A 15,073-nucleotide genomic window follows, 5' to 3' on the forward strand; every position below is an offset into this window, starting at 1 on the left:
TATATATATATATATATATCATAAGTGTTTGCAATATAGCAATCAGAGCAGTTGTGTAAAACTTGATGATTAATATTTTAAAGGTTAACTTCTCACAACATTAGACTCTTTTAAATGCTCAGAGGCTCTGTGAGTGAAATGTGTTGCCGTCACACTGACCGTGATGGTTTGTGGGCGTCTATCAGCGGGCATGTTGATGGTGATTCTGCCGGTGCCGGAGGAGACGACCACGGGCGAGTTCAGCAGCTTCAAGTCGACCAGAACGTTTCGGGCCAGGGAGCCGTCATGGCGGCTCACCTGGATCTGGACGGGTTTGGGGGGGGAATATTATTTTCTCTGTGATTTTATACACTGGACAAAATCATTTCCCTGGACAAAACAAAAACAGTTTTAGTTGATTGGATCATGAACACAGCAGACGGTCCTTACTGTGAAGTCGAAGGGCAGGCCCGGTTTGAAGTACTTCGGTATGTCTTTGAAGGAGACGACGTACGGAGACTCCACAATTTTAATGCCAGTCTTCTCTGCTTCAACCAGGTCGCTGCCTGTACAGGAGAAAAACAAACTGTACCAACAGAAACCACAAACCTGAAGACATTCTGGAATCTTGACTCAAAGGTACGAAAAAATAAATAAATAAACATATCCGGGGGAGAGGGGTAATATTCAGAGAAAAACACTATTAAAGCTGTACATTTACAAGAAAAACACCTGGATATTCTCTGAGATTAAGGCACAAATATTCGAGAAAAAAAGAATTGACAAAATATTTTGTTCCCATCACACCACAGACAAAAGGAAATAATAGTGATTTTAGCCCATAATAAAAGAAGCGGGTTGGGGTTAGAAAATACACATTTTCCGAATGACTATTTATGTTTAGGAATTGACTTTATTGATAAAAATAATGAGTCTAGCGGTTGACTTTCTGTTATTTTTGCCTGTTCTTACCTGACTTGGTGAGCACGGAGGCCTTCACATACACAGACTTTCCCACCAGAGACCTGAAGTCGGGGTAAGCTGTCTTGAGCTCCTCCATGCTCAGACTGACGACTCCTCCCTCCAGCTGCAGGAGAACAAGAGCACAGAAAACATCTGACGGTTATAAAGGCTTTGTTTCACTGTTATAACCAATCTAAATGATTATTAACCAATATTTATAATTATCACAATAAAAATCTTAGTTAAGGTCCAATTACAAGCTTTCAACAGCGACCCGGCAGTCTCGATAAGCAACTAATACTGATTCACCTAAACTGAGCAAACTTCCTCCACTAAAGAAGACTGTGAGAAGTGGTTGAAAGCTCTGGAAATAAAGCTAGTAAGTTGACCTGCTATTTTCAAGGTCAAGATTGGACTTTCACAAATGTTCTTTTTTAAATTATTAAAACAAATGTCTCCTTGTTGCACTCGCTAAGAAACTAAAAAAACACCACAATAACATTTGCTTAGCACCAAACATGAATATAAATGCAAATAAAGCCGACGGTAAACGGAACCAAAGCTTTGTAGTAGCTATGTCTCGCCCCTCAAACGCAGACTGGCCAATCACAGCGTAGCATCAGCCAGCTCTGACCAGGGACTGCAAACACATATTGTATATCATTCTGTCTGCTTCTATCTGAAATCACTTCTTTTTTCCTCCAAAAGAAACATGTCTTCAGAGAGTGAGGTTAGTGACAGTGTGGGCTCCATGGTGACGTAGCTCTGACAGCTTGACGGAGTAGCAAGTGGAGGGCGGGGGGGCTGAACAAAGGGTCAATGATGATATGTGTGTAGCTCACAAATGTGGCGGGAAGAGTTCACGACAGCGATGAGTGACTCACATTTGACACCTGCTTCACTGAAGGCAACCTCCTCATCTCCTGGTTGATCTTCACCCCAAACACCACGTAGGCCGTCCCCTGAACCGGCTCCCCGTACAGGTACCTGAGACACAATCCCAACAATGGTAAGTCAACAGTCAGCCGGTTGCATTCATTGTTTTCATATAAATACTTTCAAAGTCTGGAGGAAAATCCTGTCCGTCCCTGTGGTTATGGTATGAGGATCAAATGTCCTTCTGCAGAGGCTACTTCAGTGTAAGGACATGGTTTTAGAGTTGATGGTAGGATGAGGTTTAGGTTAAACTAAGAGCAGCATTGGTCAGAGGTATGGTCAACAGCTGAAGATAAATCTGGAGTAGTGTACTTTAAATGCACAATATGTAATTTTCTACCGCTAGGGTTCTCTTGGTCAAAACAATGGCAGAAGATAGTTTGGTGAGGTTGCGAGGGATCATGGGAGTTGTTGTCTTCACTGCCTAATGCTTGTTCAGCTTGTTTCTATGATGTATAAATGGAAATGTCCAGGACCAAAAAAGTGTATCGTAGAAATGTGGCTTGAAACTGGATGAAAAGTCAATTTATGACATCTTCAGGCAGACAACCACAACGCTGACCAGGCGGCAACCTCCGGTTCTGCCGAGTGAAGCCAAAGCGGAAGTGTCTTAAAGCTGCATTCTCTCTAGTGACCACCAGGGGGCGACTCCTCTGGTTGTATAGAAGTCTATGAGAAAATGACTCTACTTCTCTCTTGATTTATTACCTCAGTAAACATTGTAAACATGAGTTTATGGTCTCAATCTCTAGTTTCAAGTCTTCTTCAATACAGCATGATGTTCATTTAGTACATTATGGTCCATTTAGAGTCACACAGACCATAAAGCAGGGGATGCTTTAGGGCGGGGCTTACTGTGATTGACAGGTCTCTACCAGAGCCGTACACTGCGTCTCTACGTCACTCCTCCGCATTACAAATGTGGTCACTCCCATTCATTGGTTGCCAAAAAGCCAAGATGGCGACGGCCAAAACGGCAGACCACAAACCAACACGACGACTATGTCCACTTCTTATATACAGTCTACAAAGAGGACATCGCCGAATGAAACGTACCATTACCTTGACTAAATTTAGATTTCTCAGGTTTTAAAATGGTTGGAAACATTTGGGATAATGCAAGGACACAAGTCATTAGACATTTTAATGCTCAAAAGTTACATATTATATTATAGTGAATTATGTACATGAAGTGTTATGACGAGCACGTGTTCGTGTGTGTGAGGATTTGACCGACCTGGCCGAGACCTCTACCTCCAGTTCGCTGTCATCCAGGTTGAGGAAGGACTTCTTGGGCGTCAAAGTAACATTGAAGGCAGGAAGCACTGAAACATAAAGCATAACTTTTACTAAATATTACACTCCTGACCAAAATGTCACATTCAGAGTTGAACAAAAGTGTGATGCCTAGAAGACGAACAGAAAAAACTCTACTGATGTTATCAGCTGAAGGACGCGCGGTTTAACTCGACCTACCGTATTTCTTCACCTCGAACTCAGAGGTGAACGAGTTCTGCTGCCAGTGGTCAAACTTTGCAGTCACCGTCCATTTTCCTTCACTGGCACATCAGAGATGAAAGGCCCATGAAACATTTAAACAGACACATCTCTATCTGTCGGCAGTGGAAGGTGTTGACAGATGTTGATCTTACTTGACATATTCAGAGAGAGGAAACATGTCGGCATAGGTGCCATCAGCAGGTCTGATCCTGGAGTTCTGTTTGACCACCATGCCGTCTGGATTCTGAGACACACAAACAGGCTCGTTTGAGCTAAAATAACCAAAGAATAACCCATGAATATGATCAAAACGTATGTCTACAAAGTGTCTTACTCATACATTTTGCAAGACTCTAATTTCTTTAACCCCAAGGTTATTTTTTAAAAGGTCTTCTTTTCATAGACCAACAGCCCAAAACCCAAAGATACACATTTTACAATCCTCTGGAACAAAAGAATAATTGGCTAATCAATTAATCTACTGACCATGTTGTTTGTTTACCTGAATATCTATTGTGACGGAGTTGTCGAACGCCTTGAAGGACAGAGAAGACGCGAAGACTCTGAATCGAACTGGAGAGGGAAAATGGACAAAAGACAGACTGAAGAAATGATTTTTACATTTGTACAACATTACTCAGGTGTGTGTCATTATCAATAGTACTTCTACTAGTACTGTTTCTGTGACCACTACATCTACATCATTGGTACTATCATCACTGCTAATACCATCTTGACGTCTTGCACTGTTTGCATTGAAATTCATTTTATTTAAATCAAACCAGACTTGATCAGCAGTTTCAAGTCCTCTCTCTCATCCGTGGGGTTATTTCGTGATTTAAGTTTGTTTTCTTTCTTCGTCAGCATCTTCGGTTCTCACCGGTGTCTCCGGGGTTATAGATGGGTTTGTCCGTCTGGATGAAGATGTACCCGGAGTGAAAGGACACCATCAGTACCCTCTCCTCTGAGTGGTAGTTCTCGAAGTCTACCTTCAGATACACAAACTTGTTCGTTTTCTCTTCGCGATTCAAGCGATCTGAGGGCAGCTGTGATCCAATGAGATTGAGACATGAGAGGATGTTTAGAATTAAGGAAAGCATCATGAAGCGGAGCAGGAAGGAGACACTACATTCAAATGTATAACCTGATGTGTTTTCACTATCACTTTATATCACTATCTCTATATATACACATACATGTATATACACACATGTACTGTATATATATATATATATATATATATACATATCTCTATAGATATACACATACATGTATATAGACATACTGTATATATCTCACTCTCTCTATATATACATATATATTTATATATACATACACATATCTCTCTTTAATATATATTTATATACATATATGTGTGTATAGAGAGGTATGTATATATACTGTATGTACATAAAGAGTTTTAAAACAGTTTCTAAAACAATAGGTTAAGAAGACCATATAAGATATACATACATGTACAGTATGTGTGTATATATACATATATACTTACATACATACATAAACATCCATATATATAAAAAACTTCTGCCCTGAACCTCATAATCTCTGACATTTTACAATGTTCCTTGTATTCATGCTTCTCTCTCGCACCCAAAACGTTTGACCCCGATGACTCACCTGTATCTCCTTGAGAGCGCGGAATCCATTTTCCGGATTGAGTGTGACGGAGTCCTGGAGGAGCATGGTGGTCTTACTGAAGTCCGAGATGGAGATGGAGACGGTGACGGGGCTGGACAGACCGTCTGCCTGTAGGTAGATGTTCTCCTGGCTGTCTGTCCTCAGCAGGTCTGGAGCCAGCAGAGTGAACCTGCAGGAAAAACGCCACAACATGAGGCAGGAAGTAACCAGGTTGGTACGGCTACAACTTCAAGTACTACTGACACGACAACTAGTACTAGACAAATAGTACTTCCACTTGTAGTCAGAGCACAGCAGGTTAGCTGCACATGCAAAAATCTCAGTTTGTATAGAGAATAAGCTTCCCAATAATTAATTCATATTTTCTTCGATTTAAACCAGGCGGCAACCTCCAGTTCTGCAGAGTGAAGCCAATGCTTCATGTCTTAAAGCTGCATTCTCTCTAGTGTCCACCAGGGGGCGACTCCTCTGGTTGTATAGAAGTCTATGAGAAAATGACTCTACTTCTCTCTTGATTTATTACCTCAGTAAACATTGTAAACATGAGTTTATGGTCTCAATCTCTAGTTTCAAGTCTTCTTCAATACAGCATGATGTTCATTTAGTACATTATGGTCCATTTAGAGTCACACAGACCATAAAGCAGGGGATGCTTTAGGGGCGGGGCTTACTGTGATTGACAGGTCTCTACCAGAGACGTATATGGCATCTCTACGTCACTCCTCTGCATTACAAATATGGTCATTGGTTGCCAAAAATACAAGATGGCGACTGTTGCAAATTTAAGATGGCGAGTCTTCATAACATCAGTCCACAAACCAATGAGTGACGTCACGATGACTACGTCCCCTCCTTCTGTACAGTCTATGGTTTAAAGAGATCTCTGTGCTGGTCGCTACCATTCAAACAAGTAAAAAACAACAGAATAATATTCCTGGCAGTTTATATGTTATATGTGTAATTAATGCTCGAGGTCAGTGTCGAACCTCAGTTATCTCACGAGAGTTTACTGTTTACATTTTCTCAGGCAAACTTTGGCAGCGAGTACGTACATTAGCCAGTTACATTTCTTTACTGTTGACTTTATGATTATTGATGATAGAGGAGCAGGATGTAAAGCTTTTGAAAGGCAAGAAAGAGAAACGGTGAGGTGTGAGAAGAGAATATAAAACTGTTGATCCCTCGAGTGAAAGAGAACAATGTTCACTTGTAAAACTTGTAAAACAAACTGTTGTATGAATATCAACGGTACCTCGGTGTAGAACGAACTGTCAACATCCGACTTGGTCGGCTGCAAACAAACAGAACAAGCATGAATTTAAGACGTGACAGAGACCTGCAAACTCAAAAGATCTAATAAATCATATAAGATTACAGAGTAAATGTCCACTAGACTATATATATATATATATATATATATATATATATATATATATATATATATATGATGTGTTTTCTGTGGAGGTCCAACTTTGCAACTGTGAACGTGATCTCTGCACACACACACACACACACACACACACACAGACAGACACCTACACACACACACACACATACCTTTTACTCCAGAAGCCCCTGTGAATAGGACAGCGTCATTAGTTGTGAGTAAACAGAACTTTAAAGGTACAAACTGTCTCAGGAGGACAGAGGCGAACCTTCTTCTATGGCCATCAGACTGTCCATCGGAGCTGCAGAGAAGCAGGAGAAACAAAACGTTGTGTAGCGTCCACCGGCCCATGTCGACCGTCTGGGATCCTCAGCGGTCTGTGAACACGGGAGAGACGGTCAACTGCTATAACCCCCCCCACACTACCTCATCAGATGCTGGACACTCAACAGAAGGAGGGGCTTCGGCTTCCGATCAATACGAATGACACAAAAACAAACTGTGTGAAGGGTCCCTGATGGAGACCAAAGTTCAGCATTAAAAGTTCAGAATAATCCTCCCGTACAAGCTGCACACAGAGACACTGTTATCTGAACTTCTCTACCGTGTCCCACACAGCGACAGCTGTCATTTAAAAACCTCAGTATCTGTTAACACAAGAGGATTCTAGTGTATTGCAGAGAAAAATCATTTTGGACCCTGAACAGTACCAGTTTATACCCATATTAATATTCTCTATTATTGCATTATTGGTTCTGCATGCTTATAAATAACTTTTATCTTATATTCTTTTTTTTTTTTTTTTTTAAAGGTGACTTTATAACATCTGTCCAGAGACTACAGATGAACATCAGCCACTTGGCTGACTGGAGTATTTGCAGTGATGATGTATTCATGTCCACTGTCCCTACAAAATAAAACAATACATAAGAAGAGACAAAGCTACATTAGCTCTTAGCTACTGATCATTTATCATCATTACAAACACACAGTGCATGACTGTGGAAGCTCTGTGAGGACAAAAAGTATCTTGTAAATCATTCTTCTTGATTTTGGAAACATTGGAACAAACTTCTGTATGTTTGAACTGCAATGATTATACCAGCGTCATGGCGTCGTTTCGTATTGTTTTTGTTGTATTTTTTCATATGGACTCGTGTGTCTGGAAGTTAAAGTTGAATATGATAAAGTATCGTTAAAATAACGCCATAGCCTCTCAAAATAATTTATTAGTATCTGAAAATGAGAAACTAGGTCAAACTATTCCGACATTTACTTATCTCAAATCTGATTAAAAGCAATGATGACAGAAAAGCAGAACTGTGACTGTAAATCTAAATGTTTTGGTGACTGTTTCTGGTTTATTGGATATACTGTCATCACTTCTCAGTGTTTCATTATTGAAAGTAAAAAGTAATGTTCAGGAAACAAACTGAACTCAAACAGTTCAACACTATTCTTTATTGAACACACGTGGTGATCAAAGAATCTAAACAACCAAACACTTGAAGCTGTAATGTCTGCAGATTCAACACATTAAAGATTTTGAAACATATTTACAGTCAAGCTGTCATCGTAGAAACACATTCATGACAATGCTTTCTTAAACATAAATCCTATTTCACACGTTTTGTTTAGGAAAACTAAAACATTTCCATTGTGAGACAGGTGAGTTAACCGCCACTGATTCTGGACAAGCGTCTCCGGTTTGTGTTTCACTCTCACTAAATAACACATGATGTCATCCATTCATGAAAACAGAAAAGCCTCACAGTCCGGCCTCGCGGTCCGGCCTCAGGGTCCAGGGTCTGAGTCTGAATCGCTGTAGTCCACCACGAGAGACGAGAGCGCTCCTAAACTTTTACCCCGTTCCTTCCCAAAATCCTTCCTCAGTCCTTCATCTGCTTCCTCTGAGGATTTAACATGCGTCTCTCTGAAGCCGCTGTCATTGGTCTCCGTTGGCTCCTCCCCCTCCTGTGACGGTGCTATACTCGGCGCTTCCTCTCTGTTGCACGTGCCGATTTCGGGGTGCGACTTTCCGCGAGCGATGGTGGCGCAGGGTTCACTTTTGGTTCCCGGTCCTCCCGAGCGTTTGCAGATCAGGGGGCTGGGCGAGGAGCTCAGGGCTTTGGCCACCGCTGCTTCTTTGCCCTGCAGGCTGAGCTTGTGGAGCAGGCTGCAGGCTGCACTTCCCGGCGTGGCCGAGGAGGAGGTGAACCAGGAGCGAGAGGAGATAGCTTTCCGCTTGATGTGTTGCTTGTCCTCGTAGGCTGATGGTGGAGGGAAATAACGAGTACAGTGTTAAAACTTTGCTGCTTGCACACATGTACGGTAAAGAATATCTAACATTCAGTAGATACGTAAGAGGGACTTTATTGTCATCCGTCTGTACACAGATACACTACACATGAGGAGCAACAGGAAACAACACAAGACACAAGCATGGAAGACAACCGTTAATGTGTTAAATTACGTTCTCCGTACCTACACTTGTGATTTAGTACGGCTACATGTTAATGCATCAGAGTCCCTCTAAAACACACTCAGAACGGTCAAACAGCTGAGTGTGGACTTGAGCTACGCACTTCTCAGCCAAAAAGAGGAGGAGGAGGAGAAGAAGAAGAAGAAGAAGAAGCTGGAGGAGAAAGATAAGGACCAGGATAATAATTAGGAGGAGGAGTAGAAGAGGAGGTAAAATGTTGCAATCGTAAGTGCAAACTGCAGCGTATATTTGAACACAGCCCTGTTGAAATCCACACAAGTAAGCACACAGTAACTACCTCGAATAGCATAAGTAATCAATACGTTTGTCAGTTTATTAGGCCCCCGGTTAAATAATGCAGCCCAACAGGAGAGCTCAGTGATGTGTTCATTCAACTTCATCATCGTTTTGGAAGCTGTAGTTACTTGGTGCTGTTCACTGAAGAGCGTTTCACTGAGAGGCCTTCCTACAGCACGACCACATCGAAGTTTGTGTTCAGTTATCTGTTTAACTTTAAAGGTCTTGACAAATGTAAGTAAGAAGTGTGTGTGTGTGCGTGTGTGTGTAAGACCTACAGTCCGGTGCCTGGTAGGTGAGCAGGGCGGCCAGTTTCTTGTCCTCCTCCTTCTCTGGCAGCAGCGGGATGGACAGGTTGGTCCTCATCCTCACCGTGTTGTCCTTCTCCTCCTGCTCAGCCAGAACTTTCTTCTCCGTCTGTCCAGTGAAAAGCAGAGCCGTCGGTTAGAAGTGACGATGACATTTACTAACATTAACTTTCTAGTCATCGCTTTGTCTTCTGTGGAACTCTCTCCGTGTCACAGGAACAAGATAATGTGAGATGAAAACGGTTGTTATGTTGCCTTCTGTTTCACAGCCATGCTCTCTTTTTGTCTTGTGTTATAAATCCAGCGCTCCTCTTTCCTTTACTGAAGTGCGCTTTCACCCCCACTCCCCTTGTGGGACTTCTTCCAGCTCTACGCTCGACTTGGAAAGGCCTTGGAAATTTTGGAAACATGATGCAAAGGCCCCCCCCCCTCTCCCTGTGGGGACAGGACGGGGGTCCCTGCTTCTGGCGCGAATGTCAACCGGGGCGGACATCGCACCAGGGGTCAGCAGCGGTGTTGGCAACCCTTCAACGAGTCCAAAAACATGCACGTCATATCGTTTACAATGCTTTGTGGTTGGGACGTTTCTGCGCTGTCAAATGATCAACTTGAACCCAAACTCCTCCGTGGACGTAGCCTCTTCATTTTGCAATCAAAGTGCATTGAACTTGAACATGTACTATGTATATCAATGTAAACATTCAGCACCAAAACTAGCAGCCATACTCCCATGACAGAGCGGTGAGCGTCATCTTGTAGCATTTATCCAGACGTTACCAACACAAGAGGTCACTTTCTTACCCTGAACTTCCTGCGGAGGGAGCTGTTGAGCTGGAAGTCGTCCTTCTTGCAGGACTGGTAGTCTTGGATCTCCGACAGAGAAGGCAGAGCCTTCTTCAGCTTCTCCTTGTCTTTCCCACCGTGGTCCAGTTTGAACATGGCGTCCGTCTCCAGTTTCTCCTTCTCTGCTCGCTCTGTACAAAGAGACGGAGGAGAGAGTTTAAAAAACACACACACAGACTGTGTGCTGATGAAGAAATGATATCAGCCCTTAAACCAACGCATGAAGGCGTTGAAGACATCAGAGATGAACCAGCACCATCAAAAGAACATATTCTGTGTCGTTGAATTCCACCAACAGGTAACTCAGTAGAGACCTGAGTCTTCAGGTTGATAAGAAACAGGAATCCTTTACCTGTGGTGAGGATCTGCTCGTTGTCAGCCATGTCCCAGCGCTCCTCCTTCCTGTTTGCCCCGCTGACTATTACATAGTCGCAGGTCGCCGGGTCCGTCTGCATCTCGATGTAGTTGACACACAGATGGCACTTCATCCTAAACCTGGTTGAGGAGGCATGAAAAGACTTTGAGTCACTTTGTCAAAGAGGTTCACGAGGATTTCCTGTTGGTTATATATAAACCGAAACACTCGGTGCAGAGTGCGATGCTCACGAGAGCAGAGAACATCGTGTTCACCTGTAGATTGGCGTGGTGTAGTAGGTCCCCACTTTCTTCTTCTCAGCATTGTAGCGGACGCCTGTACAAGCACAACACCGGTGTCATGAAATTAATCGCCACTGGACGGGACTAAATGGGTCTTCTTCTTCTTCAAACTTACCCATGCCGATGTGATTCTTGCAGCCATCGCACCAGATGTTGTAGGGCATCTCAAACCTTAACGGACAAAAACACACTTAAGCAGAGTATCGCTGAAAAACACCTTTTACATTTTAAGTTTATTATACTTAAATAAAATCATGGCAGTTAAATGTACAATTCTCCATGTTTACACTCATATTAATCAGTTTATTCTAGATTTTCTTATTTCATCATATTTTGACAAACACTCATTACAAAAAGGTTGAGATGCTCTGCATAAATCCGTGTCTGTCATCCGTTTGTCCAGATAGTGTCTTTTGGAAACGCAAATGATGATCATATATAGTTTAAAATCCTGAGCCCACATCAGTTAAAACACTTTCTGTGTCTGTGTTCACTAACCTGATGATGAGGATGCCCTGGGACAGCTTCCTGGCCCTCTCACGCAGAGCGTGAGTTTTGTGGTAGCCATTGAGGGATCCATGCTAAAGGCAAAGAACGACGGGAACGTTAGTCAGTACATCTACACAAAAGTGACACTAAAAACACACACACTGGTCACTGTGTGGGCATACACACCTTGGCTGGATCAAAATCTGGAGGGTAGTATTTGTTTGTTCCTTTTCTTTCACCCTGTCAAGAAAACAAGTGCAGGATACTTTGTTAGTATTTAAACAAAACATAAACCCTTTCATGTTGACACACATACGTAAAATATAAACATCATGACTTACCATAGTGACGACTGGATTACCACACCAGGAATGGATTCACCCTCTTCCGCCAGAACAAGAGAAGAAGTCATGTCGGTGATTAGGTTACATGTAAGCAATCAGTGACCTACAAACACTTAGTAACCAGTGAATTTGGAATATGTCATGAAGTGTAACATATAGCTAACGTTCCAACACGTTTGTAGCTGAAAAGCTAACAGTTAGCTACAAACGCTAGCTTGATTAAATATAGGAGTGATGTGCATCTTGACTGTAGTGCTAAACGTTAGCTACATTTCTTTACACGATGTATGAACACATTACACTGTTGTGCATTGAGTTTGGTGCGACGTTCCATTGCTGCAGAGGAAAGTATCGGTGCTAAAAAGCAAGCTAACATTAGCAGCATAGCTAGCTTGCTCTGTGACTTTAGCGTCTTCTTTTAGTGCAATTATGAACAATTTGTAGCAAAATAACAACTATTAGTATTGTCATTTGTAAATGCGCCACTGCCATTTTTATTATTAAGTTATAAACGTAAAATAAGACTTACAAATGCTCTTTGTAGCCGCACAAACAACCATCAACCAAACACCACAGGGGCCGATGGGTAACGGATACGTAATCATCGTCTTCTTCTTCTTCTTCTTCTTCTTCTTCTCCTCCTCTAATTTGATTGGCGGATCGCAACCAACTTGAATATGTGCATACCGCCACCACCAGTACCGGAGTGTGCAGTTTCAGAGTAAACGTTTCATCACTGCTCTAAAGGATCAAAATAATAATAATAATAATGATAATGATTATACTTATAATAAAAAATAAATAAAAAACGACGGGTCTAATCAATAGTCTTCTTTTTTGAGGATTATTGGCAGTTGGTGCGTTACCGCCACCAGCTGGTACTGAGTGTGGATCAGGATGTCTAGTATTTATTTATAGTATAAAAAGAAAAGAAAAAAAAAAAGAAAATATAAAAAAGAAATAAGAAATAAGAAACAAAACAAAAGGCTCATATTTTCTTAATAATATTAGTTAGTCTAAAATATTTAAATGATACGTAATCTGTTACGGAAGTAGCGTCATGTTGTGGAGGATTGTACCGGAAGTACCGGTGTCAGAGAGCAACAATATTTACACGCTGTCAGCTGCTGGTCGTGATGGAAACTAAACCGGAGCCGCTCAAACGGTACATCTGCTCGTTCGCCGGCTGCTCGGCGGCTTATAACAAACAGTGGAAACTCGACGCCCACTTGTGTAAACACACCGGAGCGAAGCCCTTCACGTGCGCGAGCGACGGCTGCGGTAAGTCGTTCTGCAGCCCCTACCACGTGGCGCGACACGAACTCAGTCACAGCGGCGTGAAGCCCTTTCGGTGCACCGAGGACGGCTGCCAGGAGGCCTTCACCACCAACACCAACCGGGCCAGACACGTCGGCCGCATTCACGCGCGGGAGCAGAAGAAGTACGCCTGCAAGTTCGAGGACTGCGGGCTCGAGTTCAGGAAGAACAAGCAGCTCAAGTCCCACGTGTGCGAGCAACACACGCAGCTGGCCCCGTACCCGTGCACCTATGAGGACTGCCAGATGCGGTTCGCCGTCCCCAGCAAGCTGAAGCGCCACGAGAAGGTGCACCGAGGGTACCCCTGCAAAGACGAGGGCTGCAGCTTCACGGGAAAGACCTGGACAGAGTACCTGAAGCACAGGAAGGAGCAGCACAGGCTCGTCCTGAGGTGCGACCAGTGCAACAAGGTGTTCAAGGACTCCTGGTTCCTGCAGCAGCATCAGCGCGTCCACTCCGAGACGCGCGTGGTCCTCAAGTGCCCCAGGGACGGCTGCGGGCGGTCGTTCACCACGCTTTTTAACCTGCAGAGCCACGTCGGCTCCTTCCACGAGGAGCTTCGGCCCTTCGCCTGCGACCAGGCGGGCTGCGGGAAGACCTTCGCCATGAGGCAGAGCCTCCAGCGCCACCGCGTCGCCCACGACCCGGAGAAGAAGAAGCTCAGGAAGCCCCAACGCAAGAGGTCTCTCGCCTCCAGGTTGAGCGGTTTCGGTGAAACGAAGAGAGCGGTGTCCAAAAGGCGCCGGCAGCCAGGATCCTCGAAAGAGTCTGCTGTTCAAAAGAAGAGCGACCCGCCCGGTCCTGTTGAGCTGGTGTCCCTCCTGCAGGACACGTCCTTGCTGTGCAGTCCTGCTGTGGACACGCATGGACTCACTGAGGCCCTTACTACACCTCTGACTGTGTAGACCTGAATAAATGTAGTCCACCACTGTTAAGTTACCATCCAAAAGGTTCCTTATTTTTGACTTTGGGCAGGAACCTAAGGATTTATGAATATTAATCTTACAGGAAAGTTTGGTTCTGGAACCAAATCCTGTTGTTCCGTCCTTCTGGGTGTTTTTGTTTTCTTTTTTGTTTCTGGAGTCGTTAAATCTTTCTATTTGTTTAATTTATATTTACTTAAATACATACTTTGTCCATATTGTGAAGTTAATAAGACCATGTTGTACAGCAAAATGTCAGGAAATATAACTTTGCACGATAAATAAATACTTGTAAAAGTGTTTTGTGAATAGTATTAACTCTTTTAATAATCAATAATTCCTATTGGTGGGGGAAAACAAATCAATACAGCAGGTTTCTGCAATATTGTCTTGATACACGGAAACAGAATCCTTTTATTAGACAGATGGATATACTTTATTGATCCTAAATTGTGTTAAAGCAGCAGGTTACACAACGACAACAATAAATATACACAACACTAGAGCTGTGTGTGTGTGTGTGTGTGTGTGTGTGTGTGTGTGTGTGTGTGTGTATATATGTCTGTAGAATACACGATATGAATATATTCTAATACACTATAAATAAACCAAACCACAGAGTATAAATGCACAAACAGGATAACATACTAATAGACAAAATGGTTTTTTTTCCGGTGCTTTCGTGAGTAAAGACGCCCGGATTGGCAGGAAGTGTCGGTCGGTCTGCTTGACTGAAAAACAGTGAAAACTTTATCTTAACGGTTAAAACGAATGTTGACAAACTGCAGAATTTGCAGTGTGTAAAAAAAAAAAAAACGTAATCGCAAAACTCAGCGTATCACAATATGTTTGGAATCACGATAATATCGTATCGTGACAAATCGCAACGGTCTTGCGTGGCACTGAGACGGTTGTCTTTGTGAATATATATATATATATATATATATATATATATATATATATATATATATATATCGATATATATATAT

General features: G+C 42.7%; 3 protein-coding genes across 4 annotated transcripts in view; 1 reads left to right on the forward strand and 2 right to left on the reverse strand.

Moving 5' to 3' along the window:
- The window catches only part of LOC116399702 (venom factor-like), a 22,778-nt gene extending 15,948 nt beyond the window's left edge, over positions 1-6,830 (reverse strand). The window contains exons 1-13 of one of the 2 annotated variants that reach the window (XM_031877060.1): positions 6,693-6,830; positions 6,595-6,612; positions 6,290-6,328; positions 5,017-5,206; positions 4,259-4,424; positions 3,881-3,951; positions 3,531-3,622; positions 3,355-3,437; positions 3,116-3,203; positions 1,827-1,929; positions 952-1,066; positions 430-545; positions 160-303 (exon numbers count right to left, since the gene is read on the reverse strand). In XM_031877060.1, coding sequence (XP_031732920.1) covers positions 160-303; positions 430-545; positions 952-1,066; positions 1,827-1,929; positions 3,116-3,203; positions 3,355-3,437; positions 3,531-3,622; positions 3,881-3,951; positions 4,259-4,424; positions 5,017-5,206; positions 6,290-6,328; positions 6,595-6,612; positions 6,693-6,775 — 1,308 coding nt within the window. In that variant the 5' untranslated portion in view covers positions 6,776-6,830. The remainder of the gene's footprint in view (positions 1-159; positions 304-429; positions 546-951; positions 1,067-1,826; positions 1,930-3,115; positions 3,204-3,354; positions 3,438-3,530; positions 3,623-3,880; positions 3,952-4,258; positions 4,425-5,016; positions 5,207-6,289; positions 6,329-6,594; positions 6,613-6,692) is intronic. The other variant, XM_031877061.1, reaches the window with a different exon arrangement.
- A 607-nt stretch (positions 6,831-7,437) lies between these two features.
- Positions 7,438-12,492, reverse strand: yju2b (YJU2 splicing factor homolog B). The gene is made up of 10 exons (XM_031877054.1): positions 12,374-12,492; positions 11,842-11,884; positions 11,687-11,740; positions 11,510-11,592; positions 11,127-11,182; positions 10,985-11,045; positions 10,707-10,849; positions 10,313-10,485; positions 9,482-9,620; positions 7,438-8,694 (listed from the first exon to the last, which is right to left on the reverse strand). The coding sequence occupies exons 2-10, from the start codon at positions 11,842-11,844 to the stop codon at positions 8,219-8,221; spliced, it is 1,188 nt and encodes a 395-aa protein (XP_031732914.1). The 5' UTR covers positions 11,845-11,884; positions 12,374-12,492; the 3' UTR covers positions 7,438-8,218.
- Positions 12,493-12,938: 446 nt separating this feature from the next.
- On the forward strand, positions 12,939-14,384 carry LOC116399701 (transcription factor IIIA-like). The gene has a single exon (XM_031877059.1). It carries the CDS (start codon positions 12,981-12,983, stop codon positions 14,064-14,066), a length of 1,086 nt encoding a protein of 361 aa, XP_031732919.1. The 5' UTR covers positions 12,939-12,980; the 3' UTR covers positions 14,067-14,384.
- The last annotated feature ends 689 nt before the right edge of the window (positions 14,385-15,073 follow it).

Source organism: Anarrhichthys ocellatus, unplaced genomic scaffold (genome assembly GCF_004355925.1).
Source record: "Anarrhichthys ocellatus isolate YVR2014 unplaced genomic scaffold, GSC_Weel_1.0 scaffold124, whole genome shotgun sequence".
Lineage (NCBI taxonomy): Eukaryota > Metazoa > Chordata > Actinopteri > Perciformes > Anarhichadidae > Anarrhichthys > Anarrhichthys ocellatus.

Excerpts from the sequence above, each read along its gene's own strand:
- LOC116399701 (XM_031877059.1), top strand. The coding sequence starts at position 12,981 with ATGGAAACTAAACCGGAGCCGCTCAAACGGTACATCTGCTCGTTCGCC.
- yju2b (XM_031877054.1), bottom strand. Across the intron at positions 11,183-11,509 it reads CAGGGCATCCTCATCATCAG|GTTTGAGATGCCCTACAACA; the intron begins GTTAGTGAACAC and ends TTGTCCGTTAAG. Across the intron at positions 8,695-9,481 it reads CACCTACCAGGCACCGGACT|CCTACGAGGACAAGCAACAC; the intron begins GTAGGTCTTACA and ends CTCCACCATCAG.